Source organism: Callospermophilus lateralis, chromosome 6, assembly GCF_048772815.1.
Source record: "Callospermophilus lateralis isolate mCalLat2 chromosome 6, mCalLat2.hap1, whole genome shotgun sequence".
Taxonomy (NCBI): Eukaryota; Metazoa; Chordata; class Mammalia; order Rodentia; family Sciuridae; genus Callospermophilus; species Callospermophilus lateralis.
In genome coordinates this window covers 15,703,430-15,725,589 of record NC_135310.1, presented here as the reverse complement: position 1 = coordinate 15,725,589, position 22,160 = coordinate 15,703,430, and the positions used below count along the sequence as shown (strand labels likewise).

At 38.4% G+C, this 22,160-nt stretch overlaps 2 protein-coding genes and 1 pseudogene across 9 annotated transcripts in view; 1 reads left to right on the top strand and 2 right to left on the bottom strand.

Annotated features, from left to right (window-relative positions):
* Rmnd1 (required for meiotic nuclear division 1 homolog) overlaps positions 1 to 7,289 on the bottom strand; it is a 44,524-nt gene extending 37,235 nt beyond the window's left edge. Inside the window, exons 1-2 of one of the 5 annotated variants that reach the window (XM_076858126.2) lie at positions 7,138 to 7,289; positions 534 to 1,054 (exon numbers count right to left, since the gene is read on the bottom strand). In XM_076858126.2, coding sequence (XP_076714241.1) covers positions 534 to 1,040 — 507 coding nt within the window. In that variant the 5' untranslated portion in view covers positions 1,041 to 1,054; positions 7,138 to 7,289. Of the gene's footprint in view, positions 1 to 533; positions 1,055 to 3,746; positions 3,838 to 5,991; positions 6,062 to 7,137 lie in introns of those variants that run through there. The other 4 variants (XM_076858129.1, XM_076858125.1, XM_076858127.1 and 1 more) reach the window with 4 other exon arrangements.
* Positions 7,290 to 7,570: 281 nt separating this feature from the next.
* Dcph1 (damage control phosphatase 1) lies at positions 7,571 to 18,749 on the top strand. Of its 4 annotated transcripts, none has more exons than XM_076859634.1 (5): positions 7,571 to 7,701; positions 9,876 to 9,981; positions 12,737 to 12,981; positions 14,908 to 15,073; positions 17,692 to 18,749. In XM_076859634.1, the coding sequence occupies exons 1-5, from the start codon at positions 7,661 to 7,663 to the stop codon at positions 17,854 to 17,856; spliced, it is 723 nt and encodes a 240-aa protein (XP_076715749.1). In that variant the 5' UTR covers positions 7,571 to 7,660; the 3' UTR covers positions 17,857 to 18,749. The 4 variants fall into 4 exon arrangements, with proteins under 4 accessions (XP_076715749.1, XP_076715747.1, XP_076715750.1 ...); XM_076859632.1 differs by having other exon boundaries at positions 17,089 to 18,749; XM_076859635.1 differs by lacking the exon at positions 7,571 to 7,701 and adding an exon at positions 7,757 to 7,777 and having other exon boundaries at positions 17,089 to 18,749.
* A 1,859-nt stretch (positions 18,750 to 20,608) lies between these two features.
* On the bottom strand, positions 20,609 to 21,806 carry LOC143401785 (histone H3.3A-like; annotated as a pseudogene).
* Positions 21,807 to 22,160: the final 354 nt, after the last annotated feature.

The following is a 22,160-nucleotide window of genomic DNA, read 5'->3' as shown; positions in this document are numbered from 1 at the left end:
ATCACCTAGAGGAGAAATGCAAATTGCTGCTAAAAAATTCCCAGAAACCTCTTAGCAGTGAGTAAAACAACCTCTTGAACCTTCAGAAGGTAAAAAAAAGAAAACCCTCTTGCTCCTTGCTTTTTGAGTTCACCTTGCCACATCATTGCACCACCTGTCTGCATAGTTGTACCTTTTAAATATGATGAAGAATTTCCAGATTGATTTTTTGAAAAAATAGATGCTTTTTGTAGTCCCATTCTCAGATTGGAATCAATGCTGTTTTCCAAAGGCCAATAACTTTTTCTTAGGCCAATAATTAATCCTTTCATAAACTATATTTTTATCTTTTATTGCCTATGTTTTGTCATTATGGATATCACTAATTCTTTTTGAGTCTGTTTGGATTAATTAGGCTTCAAAGATCTTAAAAGAAATTCTGAGTTGGTTGCCAGATCTCTTGCATTAGGGGCAGGGCTGCGTTGCAACACATGCTCGCTTAGAGAATAAGCAATGAGTGATAAACACAAGTGTCAGAGCCACACTGGGTTTACCTCGCTCACAGACAGAACTGGAAGGTTGGTCCGGGATGGCTGCCTGGTCCTGGATGCTTTCAGTGGTCTCTTGATCTGCGGAAAGTCTTGCTTTGGAACAACTGTTTCAGTTGAAGTAGATGAACAATGCCTCTTTAATATTTTTATAAACCACTTAGAACCCAATAGATTAGGTTTGTGGGTCCCGTTCCTGTGAGCAGGATACAATTTCATGGATGGAAGACCTGCTTTCTCATCCTGGCAATATATAGTATTTAATGGACAGAGTTTGGTTGTATCTGATATTTTCCAGTTCATTTCCAGGATCTGGGGCTCATTCAAACCACCAGCTGCTGCAACAGGAAAGAACGAATCCAAGTTTTGGTGTACTGTCAAGGGGTTGCTGCATATTGTATCCTCAAGTTCCTTGAGCGGTTTTAACGTTAGATGAACACGTCTTTGGCACTGATGTACTTTTGATAATACACTGTGGGATCTGGCCAGGGCTCTGAGAAGTCTGGCAGGCATTACCACATCCCACGCTGAAAGAAAAAGATTTCAGATTTTAAGTTGGTTTTGTTTCCTTAGTGTTTTAAAATTATATGTAGGTATAATTTCTCTATGAAATAAGCTTATTTCTTTTAAAATCTGTGAAACAAAATCTTAACCTAATTATAATAGAACAACAAGTTTAAAAAATATACACATGTGTATGGCTGGGAGTATAGCTCAGTGGTAGAACACTTGCCGGCCACTAATAAGGCCCTGGTTCAACCCCTAGCACTGGAGAAAATAAGTACACATGGAACATTATGAGATTAAAAAACTACTAACACACACAATTTTCTTAATTTACTTCAATAGCATTTCATTTAAAAGAATCCATACTTACAAATTCAATTAAAAAAAGAAAAAAAAAAAAGCTGGGTGCAGTGGTGCATACCTGTAATCTCAAAGGTCTGGGAGGCTAAGGATTGCGAGTTCAAAGCCAGTTTTGCAATTTAGCGAGGCCCTAAGCAACTCAGTGAGACCATGTCTGTAAATAAAAAAATTTTTTAAAAAGGTTTGGGGGTGGGGTATAGCTCAGTTAGTAGAGTGCTTGCTTTCTTGTAAAAAGCCCTAAGTTGATCCCCAGCACCACAAAAACAATAACAACAAAAAACAGAAAATGGGTTGGGATTGTGGCTCAGTGGTAGTACACTCGCCTAGCGTGTGTGAGGCACTGGGTTCGATTCTCAGCACTATGTATAAATAAATAAAATAAAGCTCCATCAACAACCAAAAAAAAAAGGGGGGGGGGTTGGGTATGTGGCTCAGTGGTTAAGCGCCCTGGGTTTAATCCCTGGTACCAAAACCAAAACAAACAAAAAAAACTTTCATTCAACCTTTACAGTGAGGCCAAGGATGTCTCCATGGATGGACCAGTGTCCCTGCCATCAAGGAGCTCCCCTCTCCTGGAGGAGACAGGCATTTTCATCTGCTCACCATAATTTCATAGAATAAACCCCACCACTGAGCTGTAGTCCAGACGTCGAGGAAACACACAAGGAACTCGCTCAATTCTACACGCAGAACTGGGAGAGGCTCCCAGAAAAACTGAAGCTGCTTCTTGAAACAGAAGATGCTTTTTAGGTTGGAGCTGGGCCTGACAGGGGGTCAGATGTGTCAGATGTACAGGGTCTAAACAAGGGAAAGAGACTGCAGATGTAAGTATTTTCCCCTCTTATTTACAGTATTAAATGTGTGTTCTTTTTTTCCCCAGTGCTGAGGATGGAATCTAGCGCTTCTGCACATGCTAAATAAGCACTGTACCACTGAGCACACTGACAGCCTCTAAATATGTGTTCTTTCAAAAGTAAGCCTATGGATCAACAACAGTTCTTAAAAGAAAAAAAAGTTAGGTGGTACAGACTCAAGTATGGACCCATGACTTCAGAATTCACAGTCCAGCACAGGACACAGAGTGTGATGTGCAAACACTACGGGGTCTGTGAGAAGGGAGTGTGTAGGACGAGAAGTAGTGTGGCACAGTCACTATGGGGACATCTGAACTGGGTCTTGAAAGGGCAGAGGGATCAGCAAATCAAACAGACCATGTACAATGTATTATTTATCTGACAAACAGAGTGTAACTTCAGGGGAGGGAGCAGGGAGCTGAAGGAGAAGAGGACGGAAAAGGAGCCAGGAGCAGATTCCAAGAGGATTCATTAGGTGATCCTATGAAGTTTCTTTTTCTTTTCTTTTCTTTCTTTCTTTCTTTTTTTTTTTTTTTTTGAGGGTACCTGTGGATTGAACCCAGGGGCACTTAACCACTGAACAACATCCTTAGCCCTTTTTTATATTTTAGAGACCTCACTAAGTTGCTTAGGCCTCGCTAAGTTGCTGAAGCTGACTTTGAACTTGTGATCCTCCTGCCTCAGCCTCCCTGGAGGCTGGGAATATAGGTGTGCCCCACCATGCCAGGCCATCCTATGGAGTATCTATGGACAGAGGGAAACCAGAACTTTCAATTGAGATCCACAGGTCAGATGTATTTCAGAAAAATGTTGTTGGTAAAAAAGCAAAGAAATTACTGAGACAGACTAAGACATTACTTTCTACATACCAAGTGCTCTATGTTACCTTACAATAACCCAGTGAAGCATTTTACAGATGAGAAAACTGAGGTTCACAGAAGTTAATTGGTTAGCAAGTCACTATGCTATATTGCCTCCCTCAAGAAAAATATGGACAATTATGAATCACAGTGATGTTTATGAGGTAGAACCTGCTGCATTCAAATATCTTCAAAAGCTGTTATTCTGTTTGTTTTCCTCAAATTAGGTAATATAGTTCACCTTTAATTAGTACTATTCCCTGCTAGTATAACAAGTACATTTTGGAGAAACTATAAAACATTTTAGAAATCTGTACACAGAACTGGATTCTTTCACTGTCTCTGATCACATTCTTTACCTCCACATTCTAACAACTGTTTTAATATGGGAGCTATGTGAAACCCTCCACAAAAATGTAAAGCTACAGGACAAAGGAGAAGTATGTTTTCTCTGTAGCTTTGCTGAGAAAGACACAGATTCCCACACCCCAACACACACACACAAATTTTAGGCATTGCTAAAAACCAGAATGCATTAGAGTTAAGTGAAGTTTGAATTGAATGAACTAAAGATAAAAAAGTATACCAGATTTAAAAATTTACCCTAACATTACAAAAGCACATAATAAATTACATACATTATATTATTCTCATTATAACTCTTGGTGGCTTCTGTTACCTGTGCAGGTCGGCAGTGAAAATGAGCCTTCTGATGCCCTGGCCTCTGAGCTCTGACCTCTTTTCCTGGGTGACCTTGTTTTCCACTCTCACCCAGCCGTTCACTCCCACAATCACATGTTCTGATCTATTCAGTGGCACCCAGCCAGCACATGTGTCTACTAAGTACCTGAAATGAGGCTAGTATAGACTCAGACTTCATTTTTAAAAAGGAAAATGTGTCGATAATTTTTATACTGTCTACTTGTTGACATAATACTTTTTGATACAGTTAGCTAAATAAAATTGTCATTTATTTTTACTATTGTCAATGCAGTTTCTAGAATGCTTAGGATTTGTGGCATGCATATTTCTCTTGGACAGTGCTCTCTAAATCTGCTAGTACAACCTTGTATCATTCCCAATTTCACCCAGTCGACTCTCCAAACACTACTGCCTATCTTCCCAGCTCATTCCTTCTACTACCCATGGCCAACAATTCTCTCAATCCAACAGGACCTACAATTAGATGACCCACCCACCTTTTCATTGTTTCTCATTCCCCTGACATCACTTCCTCTACACCTAGCTTCTATGTTCCACAGCTTACCATCATCATCTCTTTCCTACCCTGTGAAACCCATGTGTCCCCCGCCACATGCATGTGACATAACCACAACTAATTAAACATAACTCACCTAATTTGTGCTTGCACTCCTGCAGCCGAATGTGCTTAGACCAAACAACACACAGTCCTCTCTCACTCTAAAACCAGGACCACTCCAGGGGGTCCTTTCATGCTGCCCAACAATCTTACATCTCCGAACTATAATCTACTCTCCACTCTTGCCTCAAAATTTCAAGTCTCTTGGGCTGGGGATGTGGCTCAAGCGGTAGCGCGCTTGCCTGGCATGCGTGGGGTGCTGGGTTCGATCCTCAGCACCACATAAAATAAAATAAAGATGTTGTGTCCACCGAAAACTGAAAAATAAATATTAAAAAATTCTCTCTCTCTCTTTAAAAAGAAAAAAAAATTTCAAGTCTCCCCCTTCTTTCTCATTCTCAATAATGACTTACTTCTTCTTTCACTGATAAAATAGAAATGATCAAAAGGGAACTTCCACAAGACAAACCCGCAGCCATCATCGACCTGCCTACCCACTGCTTCTTTTCTATGACAGAGCCAAGTCCTCCACAAATACACAGAATCCCATCCTTTTCTATGACAGAGCCAAGTCCTTCTATATGACAGAGCCAAGTCCACCACAAATACACAGAATCTTATCCTTTCCCACTTTTCTCCCCTCTCCCATGCCTTATTTTCCCTTTCACTAGAACATTCTATATATCTGTGCTATAATTTCTCCCACTTAAAAAAAATTAACTCTCCCCTGATCCCATTTTCCCCTTGCACACTTTTTCTGAGTTCCTTTCCTATTCCTCTAAAAGGAGTTTCATTCATTGTCTCCAATTCTTCTTCTCTGATTTCTTTCAAACTCACTCCATTTGGGCTTTCATCCCTACCACTTTATCCAAATTCACCTGTTAATGTCGTCAAAGACTTTCATCTTCCTAAATCCTTTGCTCATTCCCCAGTCTTCACTTTACCTGACATATCAAGCATTTGATGCAGTTGGTCACTCCACTCTCCTTAAAGCACCTTCTTTGGTTGATGTCTAGAATTCTACACTGGCAGTTTTCCTTCTTCCTCATTGACTGCACCTTCTGTTTTTTCCTGGCTTTTCATCCCTCAAGAATGGAATGCATCAGGGCTCAGTCTCTAGGCTACTTTTCTCCCCAATCCAACTCTTGCAGTTTTATATATCATTTAAATATTGACGGACAGCAACTGTTTACTCTAAACCACTCTGATAAGCAACCAAAATGTAACGTGTTCAAAACTGAGCTTCTGAAATCTTCCCACAGTCTTCCCCATTCACAAATAGCAATTCTCACATTTGCTAAAACCCAAAACCTTGAGTTGGCCTTGATTCCTCCCTTCATTCTCCATACCCAGTCTGTCAGTAATTCCAACTGGCCTTATTCAAAGCAGTTCTCACCATTGATACTGTTACCATCTGGTCTAAGTTACTATCTTTCCCACATGTTATTTTAATAGCCTCTTCCCAACCCCCTTCAGTGCTAAGAATTTAACCCAAGGCCTCCTCACACACTCTAGGCAAGTGCTCTACTAAAGCTACACCGCAACCAGTAAGAGCCTCTTACCTGGTCTCCCAGCTTCTGTCCTTGGCCTCCTATAGATTTTTCTCACATACCAATGAAAGTGATTCTTTGAGAAGCAGGACCACATCTTTTCTCAGTGCAAAATTTGATGATGGCTTCACATTTCTTTTACAATAAATGCTCCAAACCCTTAAAATGTCTTCAAATACCCACATTTTCTGGCTCTTCACCACCCTCTGACATTTCCTACATCTCTTGCCCTACAGCTCTGCTCCTCACCTTGGCCTTTGGCTCTTCACCCTAATTGTTCAGTAAGCTCTTCTCCCAGGAATCTATAATCCTAGCTCCCTTATCCCCTTCAAATATTTCCCATCTAGCGAAGCCTTCCTCCAGACACTTCATTCAATACACACAATCGGCACCATTTCTGATTTCCTTCACTTTCTATTTCTCCATTTTATTTATCATTGCTTGCATATCTTGTATTTTTAGTTTATTAATCCATACAAGAAATATGAACTGAGTCCTTACCAAGTGCCAGGTATTGAGCTAGGTGCTTATAATACAACTGAAAATAAAAGACAAGAATCCCTTTTGAACCTTATATTGGGAGGGGGCAAACAATAAATGTGGCAAATCAGTAAAATATACATCAGTGACAATGCTAAAGGAAAAATAAAACAGCAAATATTTCTGCCTCCTCTAAAATGTAATCTCCATGAAACATATTTTTGTGTTTGTCCATGTTGTATCTCCTGTGACAATAATGCCTAGACATAGGCATCAGCTGATTTTTTAAAAATGAAATACAAGACATACTCAGTTCATGGGCACATTTCTACTTTTTAAGAACAATAACAGCAATTAAGAAAACGGTTACAGGTAGGTTACGATGCAATGCACAAGTAGCACTCATGTATGCCTTTATATTCCTTGAATGCAAAACTACCCTATTCATCTTTACAGCTACCACCATGCTCTGGCTCAAAACTGGGGTCAACAAGTGTTTGCTGACTTAGAGTGCTTTTTATTCCCAGCTAAGTCCACCGAAGATCACTGTAAGAGGCAGGGGAACCCAGCGGTACTGACGAAACCTGTGATCACCAGGGAGGCTTCGGGGGTCCAGGAACCAACGCAGAGACCTCGGTGCCGGGCCACACAGGTGCTAAGGAAAGGCAGTGTACTAACCTCTTCGGGAAAAGAAGAAAGCGCCAAAGGCGCGAACTTCCGCAGTAGGGCCACAGGGCAAAGCACAGTCACCCGGCAGCCGCCGTGCACACCGCCAACCCAGGTCCCGGGAAAGCTCTTCCTCCCAGAGCGCGTACTGCGCAAGCGTACAGAACTGCGGCCCCCGCGGTGTGCGAGCGGCCCGGGCCACGTGATCGCCGGACCACGTGACTCGCGCCGCCGCGACCTCTTCCGCTCCCTAGGCCCTGGGACTCCCGGTCCTTGCCTGCTTCCGCCTTCCGCCCGCTTCCTGATTCCGCTCCACTCGTTGCCCTCCGCTGTTGTCGCCTTCGTCCCCGGAAGATCTCTGCGTCCTCGAGCCAGCCATTGTTTGCCACTTGTCCGGGCACCAAATAAAGTTTTTCGTTCAAAAGCACTTTTTTTTTTTTTTTTTTTAAGCTGCCGCACACGCTTTCTCAGCTCTTCCTTCGCTCTTCCTGCCATCGGCGAAACCCGAGCGTTGGGGCCGGTAACGCCCGACGCGATGGCTGATGCTCCGGCGTCTCTCTCGGGACAGGACGTGGGGTTCGTCTCGCTTTTCTCCTGCCCACTTTTGCGGCGAGCCAGGCCTAGCCGGGAACGTGTGGGTAACGAGCGGAGGGTGCGCGCTGCCCCGAGGCTGCGAGTTCAAGTCCCGCCGTGGGGAACCACGTCCCAGGGCGCCTTCTGGGGTTCCCCGGACTCGCGTGGGGCGGGAGGCCGCCGCCAGCTCAAGACTTGGATCCGCTGTGCAGTCTCTGTCGGTGGCCGCCGATTTCTCCACTGTAATAAATGCCCTTGTGTGTAGGGAGGGTAAAATTCTCTGTAAAAGTTGGGAATCGTAGGTCTGTGGGGATGTGTGTTTAGTCCTGGCGCTGATCAAATTAACTCATAATCACAAACAACAAAAAAAATGTGTGTACAAGTAGCTCCCCTTGGAGTAGCGGGACCCCAGTGGGCGCCTGAAACCCGAATCCTGTATTATAGTGCTATGTTTTCTCCTACACATACCTATGGTGAAGTTTAATTTTATAAGTTAAGTGCAGTTAAGTGATAAGCAAAAATAATAAAACATTTATTGATTTAAAATTTAGAAATTGTATTTTTGGAGTTTACCATATGAATATGTTTAGAATGTATGACTACATCTGGGAAAGGAAAAGTGGATGGGGAGCAGGATTTACAGTGATTTGGGGCTATTTAGGCAAAGCTGTGGGTGATTAATGTAACACCCATTTGCATAAATTGGGTGGCCAAGTTCCTATTTGAAATAGGTCATTCCTTCAAAATATTGCAGGAAACAGAAGACAAAGACCTATCTGGCCAGGGAGTATATTAAAGCCAGAGAGGCACCAAGGCCCCCTCAGGGTCCTGCACATAAGGGGAGTGAGCACTTCCTTAGGAGCCTCTGGCCTCACCTGGCCAGGGACTTTAGGGAGGGTGCAGACCTCTGTATGAGGAAAAGTAATAGAAAAAGAGCAATACAAGTAAAGTGAAATCTCAAAGGAAGACCTTCATTTGTTTTTGAATCTGCTGCCTTAGAAAATTTGTGTCCTTTGGTTTATGTTCCTTCCTCCTTTCAAAGTATTAGTGATTTTTTAAAAATTCTAATCAGAGCAATTAGTATTCATATCAGACCAAAACAATGCTTTACTATACTTGAAGCACCACAGTCTTAATGTGTTTTTGCAGTTTTTTTCCCCCTTAAAGTTTCAGAGTTATTATTTAAGAAAACCTTTGAAGAAGTATTTATTTGAAGAAGTACCTAAGCCCAATAATTTGAAAACTGGCATAAAATACTTCAATTTTCAGGAGTATAGTGATCTCAAATTAAATTTGGAATAAATGATTTGAATAGAGGCATTCTTTTCAAAACTATCTTGTGAACTCTGTTGGTTTTACTTTGTGTTTGGTGATTTGAGATATAAATACTGCTAAGCTCTGTATTATAGATTTTAAAAAGCTGCACAGAATTTCACCACCTAATCCTGTTTTTACTCAATGAATCAAATATGTTTTCTTAAAATCTAATCACATAGATAATCTGTAAATCTTGGTTTTATATGTCTAAAATCAAGAATCATTTTAATTTTTTAATGCAAGTGTAAATTTTTCCTCATCTCCAGGATTCTTCATTTTTAGACATTTATGGAAAGTCTCTGACTTTTTAACTGTATTTAGAGTAAGACAAGTAGTTCACCTTGTTTAGTGGAATGGAATGAGGAATTCTTTGTGCAGATAGAGAAGGTAGTAAGAAAAACCTTTGAAAAGAATTGAAATAGATGCATAAATATTTTTAATTTATTTCATTCTTCAAACGCATTAGAGTCTTTAGCGCAGTTTTACCTCTGTTGCCTTATTCATCTTTCTAAGCTGATGAAGTTAGTAAGTAGTAAGCCTGGAACCAGAGCTTCTTTGCTTTCAAAGCTAATCTTTTTCTAGCCATCTCATTGTTAAACTGGTTTCTGATTCAGGAAAAGAAAAGGATGGAAAGATAAGAAAGATTAAAACTGGGATTAGAGGCACCAGGATAATTTAGTTTCCATGACATAACAGAAGTGTTCAGATTTTCTTTTGTCAATATAGTTGTCAAATGGGTTTACTTTTTCATAATTGCATGGAAAGAAATTTTAATTTAAATCAGATACTCCAGAAACTAAAAGATGACCTATCTTTTAGTGTTAAAGCCACTAAGTAATGTATGTGACTCTCTCTTCTAGATCATTTGCATATCTTACAATTAAAGACAGAATACCACTGATTTTAACTAAGGCTATTGATACATTGCATCGACACAAAAGTGAGTTTTTTGAGAAACATGGAGAGGTAAGAATTGTGTTTTAATTTTACTTTTTTGACAGAATGAGAGTAGGTATTGAAGGTTTTTGCTTTTGTGTAAGATGTCAAAATGAATACATGGGCCAAATATTTATCTGGTTTTAATGTAATATGTTGAATTGAAGTATAATTGAGGGTCAAGCCCATCTCCAGCTTAGAAAAAAAGAGTTGATGCTCTAACAACGAAGTCTGTCATGTATTTAGACTTCGGAACATGTTTTTAATATATATCATGCTATAAAATAGTGATTAGGTTGTTGACTTGCACAGAAAAGCTTTTTTAATTTCAAGTTTAGCTGAATTATAGTATTTATATTACTAATTTAAGATCTTAAGTCCTGGAAGATCAGGCTGCTATGAAAAACTAAAAGTGAAGAGTAATATGAGTTCTGATTGATTAACATGATGTGATTGAAGTTGTGAAAGATTCATTGGCATTCAGAGTGAGGTAGGACTTTAGAAATCACCTTGTCCATTCTGTTAATGGTGAGGAAAATTCTAAATAACTACATTATTGGAGATAAAGGTCTTTACACTTGCAAGTCCAGTAATCATTCTTTTATATAAGAGACTGAAAGACCACACATACACCAATACATTTTTTTTTTTTTTTTAAGAATTAACAACAAAGATTTAAAATGATTGGTTATGTTTTCCTGGGTAAATTGAAAGGAGCAAGGCAGCATACAGGCAATTTGAATGTAATGTTGGATTTCCTTCAATCTCCTATATATTGTCTGCAGAACTAATCCTGGCATAACATAATAGAGGGCACCTATTGACCTATTGTTCTTTTTTTTTTTTTTTTTGCTCCAATGGGAGATGAAGGTTGAACCCAGCAGGGTTCTATCTCTGAACTATATTGTGAGTCCCACCCTCCTTTTTGAAACAAGGTCTCTAAATTGCCTAGTTTGACCTCCTGGGTAGCTGGGATGTGTACCCCTCTTCCCACCTCTGCCTATTGTTCTTTGTTGCTGAGACTAGTCTTGAACACTGATATTTCTGTTGATGTTCCATTGTTTATCACACAAGCACAATTTTGTTTTTTGTGGATATATATACTTATCACTCAAGTATCATTTAACCAAATTTGGGTCATTTGCTTGAGTATTTGGTCATAGTCTTAAGCAAATTACCATAATTGTTTGGTAATTTCAATATTTTCTACAGGAGTGACCTAAAATATAATATGATTGACTCTCGGTATATTGCTGCTTGGCCTGTATGCTTATATCATTAGACGGTTAAGAATGAGAAAGCAGACTCTACTGTCCCTCCAGCCCTACTCTCTTTCCCACTCCTGGATACAGGACAAAATCTAATAAAATACTAACTTAAAGTCTGTTCTTAGTAGCTTTTTTTTCCCTTCATGTCTCTCTCATACTAACAGCCACTTAAGTCCCATGTGTTTTCCAAGCTTCCTGAATCCCCAGCTACAGCAAAACCATGTTTGTCCCCAAAGGAGCCATGCTACAGATTTCTGCCTGTCAAAGGCTCATCCTATTATATTACCTGATTGGCAGATATGGATCTTGTGGAAATGGGTCTAGGCTTTATTCGTCTTTGGCTCTGAGCACAGAATTTGGCACATACAGGTTCAGTAAATGTTTGAATTAAGTTAAAGCAAAATAACAAACTGGCATTGACACAGACATTGGTTCTTAGCTCTGACAAGTATTTGCTGCTTTAAAAAGAAGGTACTTACCCTTTAAAATACTCAGTTTTTGGAATTTATTATTAAATAAAGATGCTAATGATTCCAGGATAGAGATTTGGAGAAGGAAGAATTCCTCTTGAGAAAGTTAGCCATATTGGGACTTGCAGGCTTAGCTCCTAAAACTTCGTATTTTTTACAACCTTTTCTATTTCTGAACCTGAAGAGTATATAAAGTTTCAGCCTTTTGTTCTAGCAGCAAAACAGATTTCTAGTTGGAAAAAAAAAATTGACAATTGGATGTTGGGGATATAGTTCAGAGCATTTGCCTGGCATCAGGAAGGCCCTAGTTTTGATCCCTAGCACCACCACCAAAAAAAAAAAACCTGGGGAGATGTCGGTGTTGAGTATATTGACCATTATAGGCCTAATGGTAGGGAGTGAATATAAAATTATTCAGCTAGGCTTAATGATTATTTCCTACATTTATTCTGTATGTATTTTACAAGGTTTATATATTTTTTTAAAAATTAGGCAGGAATTTTGCTGGTATAAAAGTAAAGGTGCCGTGTCACTTTATTCTGATCCCATGACACTTGTCTCCTCTCCAGTTGGCTTGTTAGGTGATATCATACTGCAGTGCCTTGTCTATCAGGGTCTCTCTAACTTATCTGGAATGCAGTAGAGAACAAAGAATAAGAAAACCCTCTTGATATGCTAAGAGGGATCTCAGGAAGGCCAGAATTCCTTTTCTAGTAGTGCCACCAGAGAAGTGTAAAAGACAGGGAACCTAGCAGTGGTGCCTCAACCTACCTGAAGATATAGAAAGCCAGAACTTAAAAAAAGTTAAAAAGCTGATAAATAAGGCAAGATTATGTTAGTATGAGATCTATGTGTTCTCTTTGATTTTCAGCTCAAAAATTCTAAATTTAAGTGTTTATAGGAATTTGTAAAATACATAGACAACAGTTTTGAAATCAATACAGGATTTTTCTTTCCTTCTTAAATTACGTCCTTATCATAAAAATATACCACCCTAGAGGAATTATACACACAGGCACACACTCACTGTCATTTTTCCCCCCTCAGGAAGGCATAGAAGCTGAAAAGAAAGCTATTTCTCTTCTTTCTAAGTTACGAAATGAATTGCAAACAGATAAACCAATCATCCCTTTGGTTGAGAACTATGTTGATACGGACTTATGGAATCAGTACCTAGAATATCAACAGAGTCTTTTAAGGGAAAGTGATAGGACACCAAGTTGGTTCTACTCACCGTGGTTGTATGTAGAATGCTACATGTATCGTAGAATTCATGAAGCAATTATCCAGAGGTAAGTGTATAACTGTTAAAGAGCAAACGATTAGACACTTTGTGCTTTTTTTTCAGTATAAACAAGAGATAGCCTGAATTCAGTTGAGTTCAGCAAATATTAATTTGCTGTTGGATATTTCCACAAATTATATCAGTTGAATAGATTCTTAGTAATTTGAATCCACTTGTCCAAAATAGAAATAAGATTGAATCTAGTATGAACCTACTAAAGATCCTCATAAAGACTCTAGAGTAAAACAAATTGTGGTTATTAGCAAAAAAATGTTAATTTGAACTAATTATATAAACAAATCAAGTTGAGACAGAGGAAACAAGCAAATACTTTATTCATAAAAATAGTATTTCAGAGTTTATAAGGAGTCATCAGAACAGCAAATCCCTCTATTGTCTCACATAGTATCTTAATGTTTAGTTCCGTATTTTGTTTGGGGTTATTATGAAGAATGCAGATACAAACATTCCATCACATTTTTAATTAGAATATGTATTTCTGTTGGGAATATATCTAGGAGTGAATCACCAGCTTATGGTGTGTGCTCATACATATAGCTTCAGTAGATTGTAAAGTAGCAAACATTTCAAAATGAGAACATTTATGTGAGGTTAAAATAAGGTTCATTATCAGTTTATGAATGATTTGTTAATAAAACATAAGAACATGTGTTGCCATAACATTCTTTAGGAGAGCACCAATAATAAGTATTTTGGCCTTTGTGGGCCATATGGTGTGTGTTGCCGCTGCTCAGCTCTGCCATTGTGTGAAAGTAGCCATAAGCTATATGTAAATAAATGAGCATGGCTGTGTTGCGGGAAAACTTCATTTATGAACACTGAAATTTGAATTCTACATGTCACAAAATATTGCTTTTCTTTTGCTTTGTAATCATTCATAAGTGTGAAAATCATTTTTAGTTTGCCTATTATAGAACACAGGTGGTGGGCCTGATAGTTTGCAAGCTGAGGTTTGCTGACCCTGCATTTGAATATCTGCATCTAAATGGATTTTGTTGTTTTAAGTCACCTTGAGAGACTTAATTGATTTCAGCAGTGCTGTCATTGCTAAAAATAGCTTTGTATTCTTTGGATTTTCTTTAAGAGCCAGTTTACAGCTTCAAAAAGAAAAATTAGTTTTATTATTTTTGTCACCCTTTAATAAAGGCCAAAACTGGGTCTATTCAATTTGATTACATATTTTATTTTACTGAAATTGCTCTGAGTGATTTTTGGCTGTTTCCAAAAGTAAGGTGACTCCAGGGGAAGACATGTGGTCACAGGACATTTAATGATATGCCACAGGTTCTAAAGAAAATTCCCAAAGTGCTTTGCGCAATGGCAGCATCCTTGGAATAAAGGTATAACTTCCCCTGGTGACTGACCAGAAGGAGGCAGCCATCATTTGGCTATATAAGTGCTGGTATGTTTTTACCCTAATATGGATGGCTCCTGGGCAAAGTAGCTAATTTAGAACATCAGATCATCTGAATGTCTTTTCCATTCTGTTAAGGCTATTGTGTTAGTATTCCTATCTTCTAAGTTATATTTCTGTCACTGGACAGCATGAAGATGTAGACATCACATAAACACAGCCTTTGGTAAAAACCTGGGAATAAAATTTGGCATGCACACACTAAAAATCTATAAGATCTATAAGTAAATGATCAAAATTTGTCATTCTAATAATGCATAGTAAATCTGATTTAATTCCAGTAAAATAGCTGATTTGAGAATCTTTGACAATTAAAATGAGTTTGGGAATTTATTTTTGTGTAACTTGCTTATCTGTGTTATCTAGTATCTGTTACCATTGATTATTGAGACTGGATAATTTCTTCCCTTTAAAGTACTACAATTAACCCAAATTTGTTTTTTAAAAAAGATATGGACTTAATATAAATGTCTCACTTATGTTTTTCTTCTACTTTAGTCCACCAATCAATGACTTTGATGTATTCAAAGAATCCAAAGACCAAAATTTCTTTGAGTCACAGGAACCTGGCATTACTTTATGTACTCACTTGCAAGAGTTCAGGAGTACTATTGAAGACCTAGATGCAAATCAGCTGAAAACTGAGTTTTTTCATCTTCTGCAGGTAAAGATCAGATCCTCTGAATGTGTTTTTTACTCAGTTCTATAAATACCAATATTGTCAGCTTACACAGTATTTATAGATAAGTACCATAATGTATTATGTTAGTAGTTTTTTAAACTAAATTTTTGTTTGATTTTTTTCCTTTTGAACTTTCATCCTTGATTTTTTTTAGAATAGAAAAATTAGTTTTCTTTGAATATGTTTTTTGTCCCATAAGTAGAATATATTGTAAAGAAAAATGAATACTAATCTGTTTTCTGCCATCTAATTTGGCCAGCTACCCCAGGCTGTTCCCCAAATAAAGGCAGCCAAAGTTGTCTTCTTTTATTGCCCACAGTGAGCAAAAGGTTAACATCCCAAGAGAAGCCTAAAATGTTCTAGTTTGCAGGGAATGTTAATCTATTTTTTAAAGTCAGCACTCACGAGGGTCCACGAAAATACTTACAGATCTACTGTGTCAAACACTTCTAGATGCTGTACATTTAGTGATAGGAAAAACAGGCCAATTCTTCCTGGTGTAGAACTTGTAATCTTGAAAGACTATAGATAAATAATTGCATCAATAACTGTGTAGGTGAAATGAAGGATGTGGGAAGGAGGTCAACAGAGAACCTGACCTCAGTTGATGAATGAATGCCATTATTTATGCTGTTATGTGTGTTTCAAACTATATAAAACAGTGGTTTTGGACACTTCTGTTACTACTTAAGCCTTATGATTTTTTAAAAATTCATTTATTTGTCTTTTTAAAAATAATACTCTTGAGATGGATCATGTATTTTTCTAATTTCATTATCAACACAGGGTCTTGCTATGTTGCCCAGGCTGGCCTTGAGCTCCTGTGCTTACACAGTTCTCCTGCCTCAGTCTTCCAAGTAGCTGGAGCTCAGGCGTGCACCACTATGCCTAACCATATTCCTTATTTTAAATCACAAAGAAAATAGAGTCTGTTTTGGCCAATATTTATTGAGTACTTCTGTATGTACATTATTTATATGTATAATGTCATTAATTCTCACAAAACTCTGTGAGGAAAGTATTATTGCCTAATTTTTCAGTTGCAAAAGTTGAGCCTTAAGAGTATGTATGTAAGTAACTTGCCAATGATCGTTAATTGAAGATGCTGAGATTTGAACCCAGGTTTAATTCCAGAACTTGCAGTCTTAAACATGTAATTTTATGACTTAAAAAAATAGGGCTATGTATCATTTTCTACAAAGTAACTTGGAATATTAATTCAGCTTTAATCCAAATTATTGATTGCAGTGGATCTGTTTTCCATATTGTTTTATTTAAAGTTAGGTCTTGCAAAATCGCTGTGTCCAATTTTTTATTTTACAAAAAAGAGAATCAAATCTCAGGCAGGTTGCCGTGTCCTAAAGGTAATGTAATTAGTAAAAAAAAAAACTGGGCTGTTTTCTGGAGGACTGGGAGGGAAAAAGGAACTTTGGTTTTTCTTTTGATTCTGAATTACAAAACTTGATTCTCTCCATAACATTTGATGATGTTTTAATATCCTCAACATGCAAAGCCTCATTCTGAATAAACAGTGTAGGTGCTAAATCATTCAAACCAGTGAATTTGTGTGAGGGGATGGGGATTGGTACTAGGGATTGATCTCAGGGGTGCTCTACCACTGAGCTATATCCGCAGCCCTTTTTATTTTTCATTTTGAGATGGTCTAGTTAAGTTGGCCAGGCTGGCCTTGAATTTGTGATCCTCCTGCCTCAGCCTTCTGAGTCTAGTAGCTGGGATTACAGGCATGTGCCAGCATACCTGACTCTGAAACCAGTTTTTTACAAGTTTATTACATATTGACTAAAAATTTCACTGTTTCACCTTATTGATAGAACATCATGAAAACATACTTTACATTGAGAAAGTATAGATCTGGTGGATTTTTTTGGAAATAAAATTTATGACTATTCCTAGCAACCCCTCCCTTCACTGCCTACATAACAGAGTTTTGTTGGTTGTTAAAACAAGGATGACTGTTTTGTACTTTTCTTTTTCAGATTTCACTCTGGGGAAATAAGTGCGATTTATCTCTATCAGGTGGAGAAAGTAGTTCTCAGAAGACTAACCTAATAAATTCTTTGGAAGATCTAGAACCTTTTATTTTAGTGAATGATATGGAACATCTTTGGTCATTGCTTAGTAAATGCAAGGAAACAAGAGAAGAAGTGCCCATAGTTAGAGTGGATATTGTTCTGGATAATTCTGGGTTTGAACTTCTTACAGATTTAGTATTAGCTGACTTTTTGTTGTCCTCTAACCTGGCTACTGAGATTCATTTTTATGGAAAAAGTATTCCATGGTTTGTTTCTGATACTACTATACGTGACTTTAATTGGCTTATTGAACAAGTAAAATATTATGATCATAAATGGGTGTCCAAGTGTGGGGTTGACTGGGAAAACTATATTAAAATGGGTAAATGGGTTTACCATGATCATATGTTTTGGACTTTGCCTCACGAATATGCGGCTATGTCCCAGGTTGCCCCTGATTTGTATGCTGAACTACAAAAGGCATGTTTAATTTTATTCAAAGGTGATTTGAATTATAGGAAGTTGACAGGTGATAGAAAATGGGCATTTACTGTTCCCTTCCATCAGGCTCTGAGTGGCTTCCATCCTGCCCCTCTCTGCAGCCTGAGAACATTAAAAGCTGAAATTCAGGTTGGTCTGCAGCCTGGGCAAGGTGAACAGCTCGCGGCTTCGGATCCCAACTGGCTGATCACTGGGAAGTACGGAGTGATTCAGTTTGATGGTCCACTCTGACCCAGCCTAGAACTCCCAGGCAAGTAGGAGGATCTGAGAAGCACTTTTTCATCTCCAGAAAAGCAGTGTGTGAATCTAGTCCCTTGGCTGCTCTGCTTCTGCTCTGGGATGCCTCGCTCGGCCTTCTTGTCACCTTACACTCTGGATGAATTTTCCTTGGAACCTTGTATCGCACTACAGTATTTTGGGAATACATGTTTTTACATAGATTACACTTATATTTACAAATATATACACTTTTGTTGGAATTTCAGTAACTATTTCAAGTTTTTTTTTAATTGGGTAGAAATCAAAATATAAGTGAATTCTGCCTTTTAAGTTAAATATTTTTCTTAAAATGGTATGCTGCATGGTATTTAATAACCTAGGCAACATGGAATTTTATTTAACTTAATTTTTGGCTCTTGAAGTAATGGCTTTGTGAAAATATTCATTTGAATGACTTTGTGAAAAGAGGTAGTTTTTATACCTGTGATGCTTGAACACAAAAGTAAAATTTACCTCATAAGTTAATTTTAACTTTTGTTCTCCTTGAATTTTATTTTATTTCAGTAGCTTATTTTATTTGCATGCAATTGTATTTTTTATTAACTTGTGGAATGGATGTTAGGAAATGTGAAATTGGACACATGAAACAAGTGGTATTTAAAGAAATATAATCTCTTACATTTCTATTTATGATATGCATAATCAATTGAAATTATTATTTTACCACACAAGTGTTTTAAGTGAACATATTTTTTGATTGTAGTTTTAGAAAAATGCTTTAGATGGAAAAGAATTTCTATGCATTGAATTTGGATACTACAACAGTGAATTCATTTTTATATTCCACATTTTATTGGTCATTGCAGATATTAAAAACTAAAAATTCATGTCAATTTGTTTTAAATGGAAATGTTTTTCTGCACTGGAATAATAAAAGGAATAGTACTTAAAACTTTTTGTGGTTTTATTTTCTACTGGGGAAAAATTAAGGATAAAATTCAAAATAAGATCTGTATAATAAACTTATAATATATATATATATGTTGCCCAAAGTAGCTTTCAAATAGTGTAACTTGTAAATGAGGTTATAATCTATGTTCCTAAGTGCTTAAATTTTTAAAAAATTTACATAGAATCACACATTTTGAATTTACTATTTTCTTATCTGCATATGTTTTAAACATTGTTACCAGAATGCTTACCACATTTGAATTATTTGTAGACAATAAATTTAGAACACAGTTGACTTCATAGGGTGAGCAATTATATATATATATTCTATTTTTTACCATGTAGTTTGCTAAGAACATGACTTTAAGGTATATGGAGAAGTAGTTTACCTTCTAACCCTCTCCCCAAAAGGGCAAAGACCAAGAAAGAATGGCACTGTAGAAGAGGAAGTCAATTCAATGGGATTTTTAGTAGGCCCAATGGTGCACGCCTGTAATCCCAACAGCTCAGGAGGTTGAGGCAGGAGGATTGCAAGTTCAAAGCCAGCCTCAGCAACTTAGTGAGATCTTAAGCAACTTAGTGAGACCTGGCTCAAAAGATAACAAGGGCTGGAGATGCGGCTCAGTGATAAAAGCACCTCTGGGTTTATCTCTCTGCATTTAAAGAGTACTATTGTTTTTGATTCTAGGCAGCCTACTGGGTATGATGCAGTATTTCATTGTTTTGACTTGTCTCTAGGTACTTTACTCATTTAAAAGTTAGATTATCTTTTCACTATTGTAAGATTTGAAAATATGTTCTGTGAACATCTCATTGTATATGTGAATATTTTCTCCCATTATGTGGGTTGTCTTCACTTATGATATATTTGCATCGCAAATTTATTACATTTTGGCAAATCTTTTTAATATTTTTTTCTTTTGTCACAAAATACTGTCTGATGGGTTTTGGTTTCTTTCTTCTTCTTTTTTTTTTTTTTTTTTTTTTTAGCATTACTGGGGATTGAATCCAGGGCCTTGGACATACTAGGGTAGCTCTCTACCAGTGAGCCTCACCCACGCTTACAACACTGTTTTTGAACTGCTTAAAATTCCCTCATGGTCACTGAATTGAGGAGCTGAGGGCAATGGATAGGGTTCTGCCTACAGTTCCCAGACTTCCCCCACACCACTGTTTCCGCCTGAACAAATATAACCTACATCTGTCTGGCATAGGTACATGGTAGCTTGCTGAGGAAATCTGAGGTTAAAATCAGAAGTGAGAAGGTGTTCCCCTGAAGGAGCTCAGGAGTCAAATGTTTACGAGTCCCATGTGATGCTGCTACTCAAGGGAAAAGAAAACAAACCAAAAAAACCCTTCTATCTCTTTGCCAGCAGTTTCCTTGTTTATGGAGGGCCCAGTCTCAGTTTCCAAGATGCTACCTTGTTACTCCATCTCTGGAAGGGAGGGTAGGGACACCAAGTCCTCATGTGGCAGAAGTTGGAAGGGCAAGTGAGAGGAACTCTGGGAAGCTTCTTGTAAGTGCCTTGAGGAGCCCTCATAATTTAACTACCTCTGAAAGGCCTCATCTCTTCATACCATGGCACTGGCCATTAAGGTTTTTTTTTTTTTTTATAGTTTAATGTATTTTAATAGCAAACTTACAGGAACAGCACAGAAGACAGACAACATTAAAAACATGTACTTGCATGTAGGACAACTCAGAAAAGTACAGTGAATGGGTGGAATCTACTGTATGATAAAAATGCTACAAACACCATTTAGTTGCCATCAATAAGAAATTTACTTGTTTAAAAAAATCCAAATGCTGGCATTGTCCAGAAAAATTTAACAGTTTTATTTATAATTGTTATAAAGTTGAACTGCTGAAACCTGTTCACTGAAACATTTTGACTTGCATTAATGCTTTACATCCCCGCATTTATATTAAAAATTCACACACAAACGAAAATGGAAAAACGGCCAATACCTGATTTCTGTCCCCTATTTTTCCACTCGCAATCATATACTTGGGTACCTTTTGACCCCATGGAAAAAAATATCTAACGTTCAGAACTACCAATAACAGGAAGAAGAGAAAAAAAAAATTTTTTTTTTTTGAGAATGAAATGTTTCCCGTCATAGTGAATTCTTAAGCACGTTCTCCACGTATGCGGCGTGCTAGTTGGATGTCTTTTGGCATAATTGTTACACGTTTGGCATGGAGAGCACAACAGGTTGGTGTCTTCAAAAAGGCCAACCAGATAGGCCTCACTTGCCTCCTGCAAAGCACCAACAGCTGCGCTCTGGAAGCGCAGATCAGTTTTGAAGTCCTGAGCAATTTCTGGCACCCGACGCTGGAAGGGGAGTTTGCGAGTCAGAAGTTTCAGCGGACTTCTGATAACGTCAGATTTCACGCCGTGCCACAGTGCCAGGCCTGTAACGACGAGGCTTCTCCACCCCTCCAGCAGAGGGCGCACTCTTAGGAGCGGCTTTTGCAGCCAGTTGTTTCCCGGGTGCTTTACCACCCGTCGATCTGCGGGCAGTCTGCTTTGTAGGAGCCACGGTAGAAAGACCTCCTGACTTACCCCCCTTCTCCTTGGGCTAGAGCTCGGCGGGCTAGAGGCGGCGCTGGCGTTAGAGAGCGACGGCGGCGCGGCGGCGGCTGCCAACACAATTCGCCATTAAGTTCTCACACTGAATTTTGAAGGGGACATGTTTGAACGAGAACACCGGCTATGAACTGGGTGACCCAAGTCCCATTCTCACAGATTTACTCTCTGGTCCACGAGGACCAGATTTCAATCTCAAAGCCAGATCATCCGAAGGAAACTGGAAATGCTGACCTCCCCTCGTGGCCCCTGAATGGTCCCTGAACCTGACCTTCCCTCTGGGAACTAGACAGGGAAATACCGCTGCTGATGGGCGGGGAGCATACCCCCAGCCGTCCCATGAGGCCACCGTTCACGTTGTCCCCTTACTTCCTGCTTTTCACTGGAGCATCGTAGTTCTCTGTCCAGTTTATTTAACATCACTTCACCTCATTTTCAAACCTTTTAGAAAATAAGGAAAAATTAGCTCCCACGGAAGACACTTCTGACAACCCTGTGGTTGTATTTTCCTTGGGGCAGCCACCGCAGGTCTCTTTGGTGCGTCTGCCCTGCCCATTATTGTGCGGAGTAGATGCTCAATGAGTGAGTGACTGACAGGTGATGAATTCAGCCTTTGAAATCATTCTTGAAACCGCTGAGATGCTACTTAAGTTGAGGTCTGAAGAATGAATTGCTCTGCTAGAAAGCCTGACATAAATTAGCAGACTTCTTGACTGAAAAATGGTAAAAATATATATGTAAATAATATAATTGGGAGGTTTCAATAAATATGTG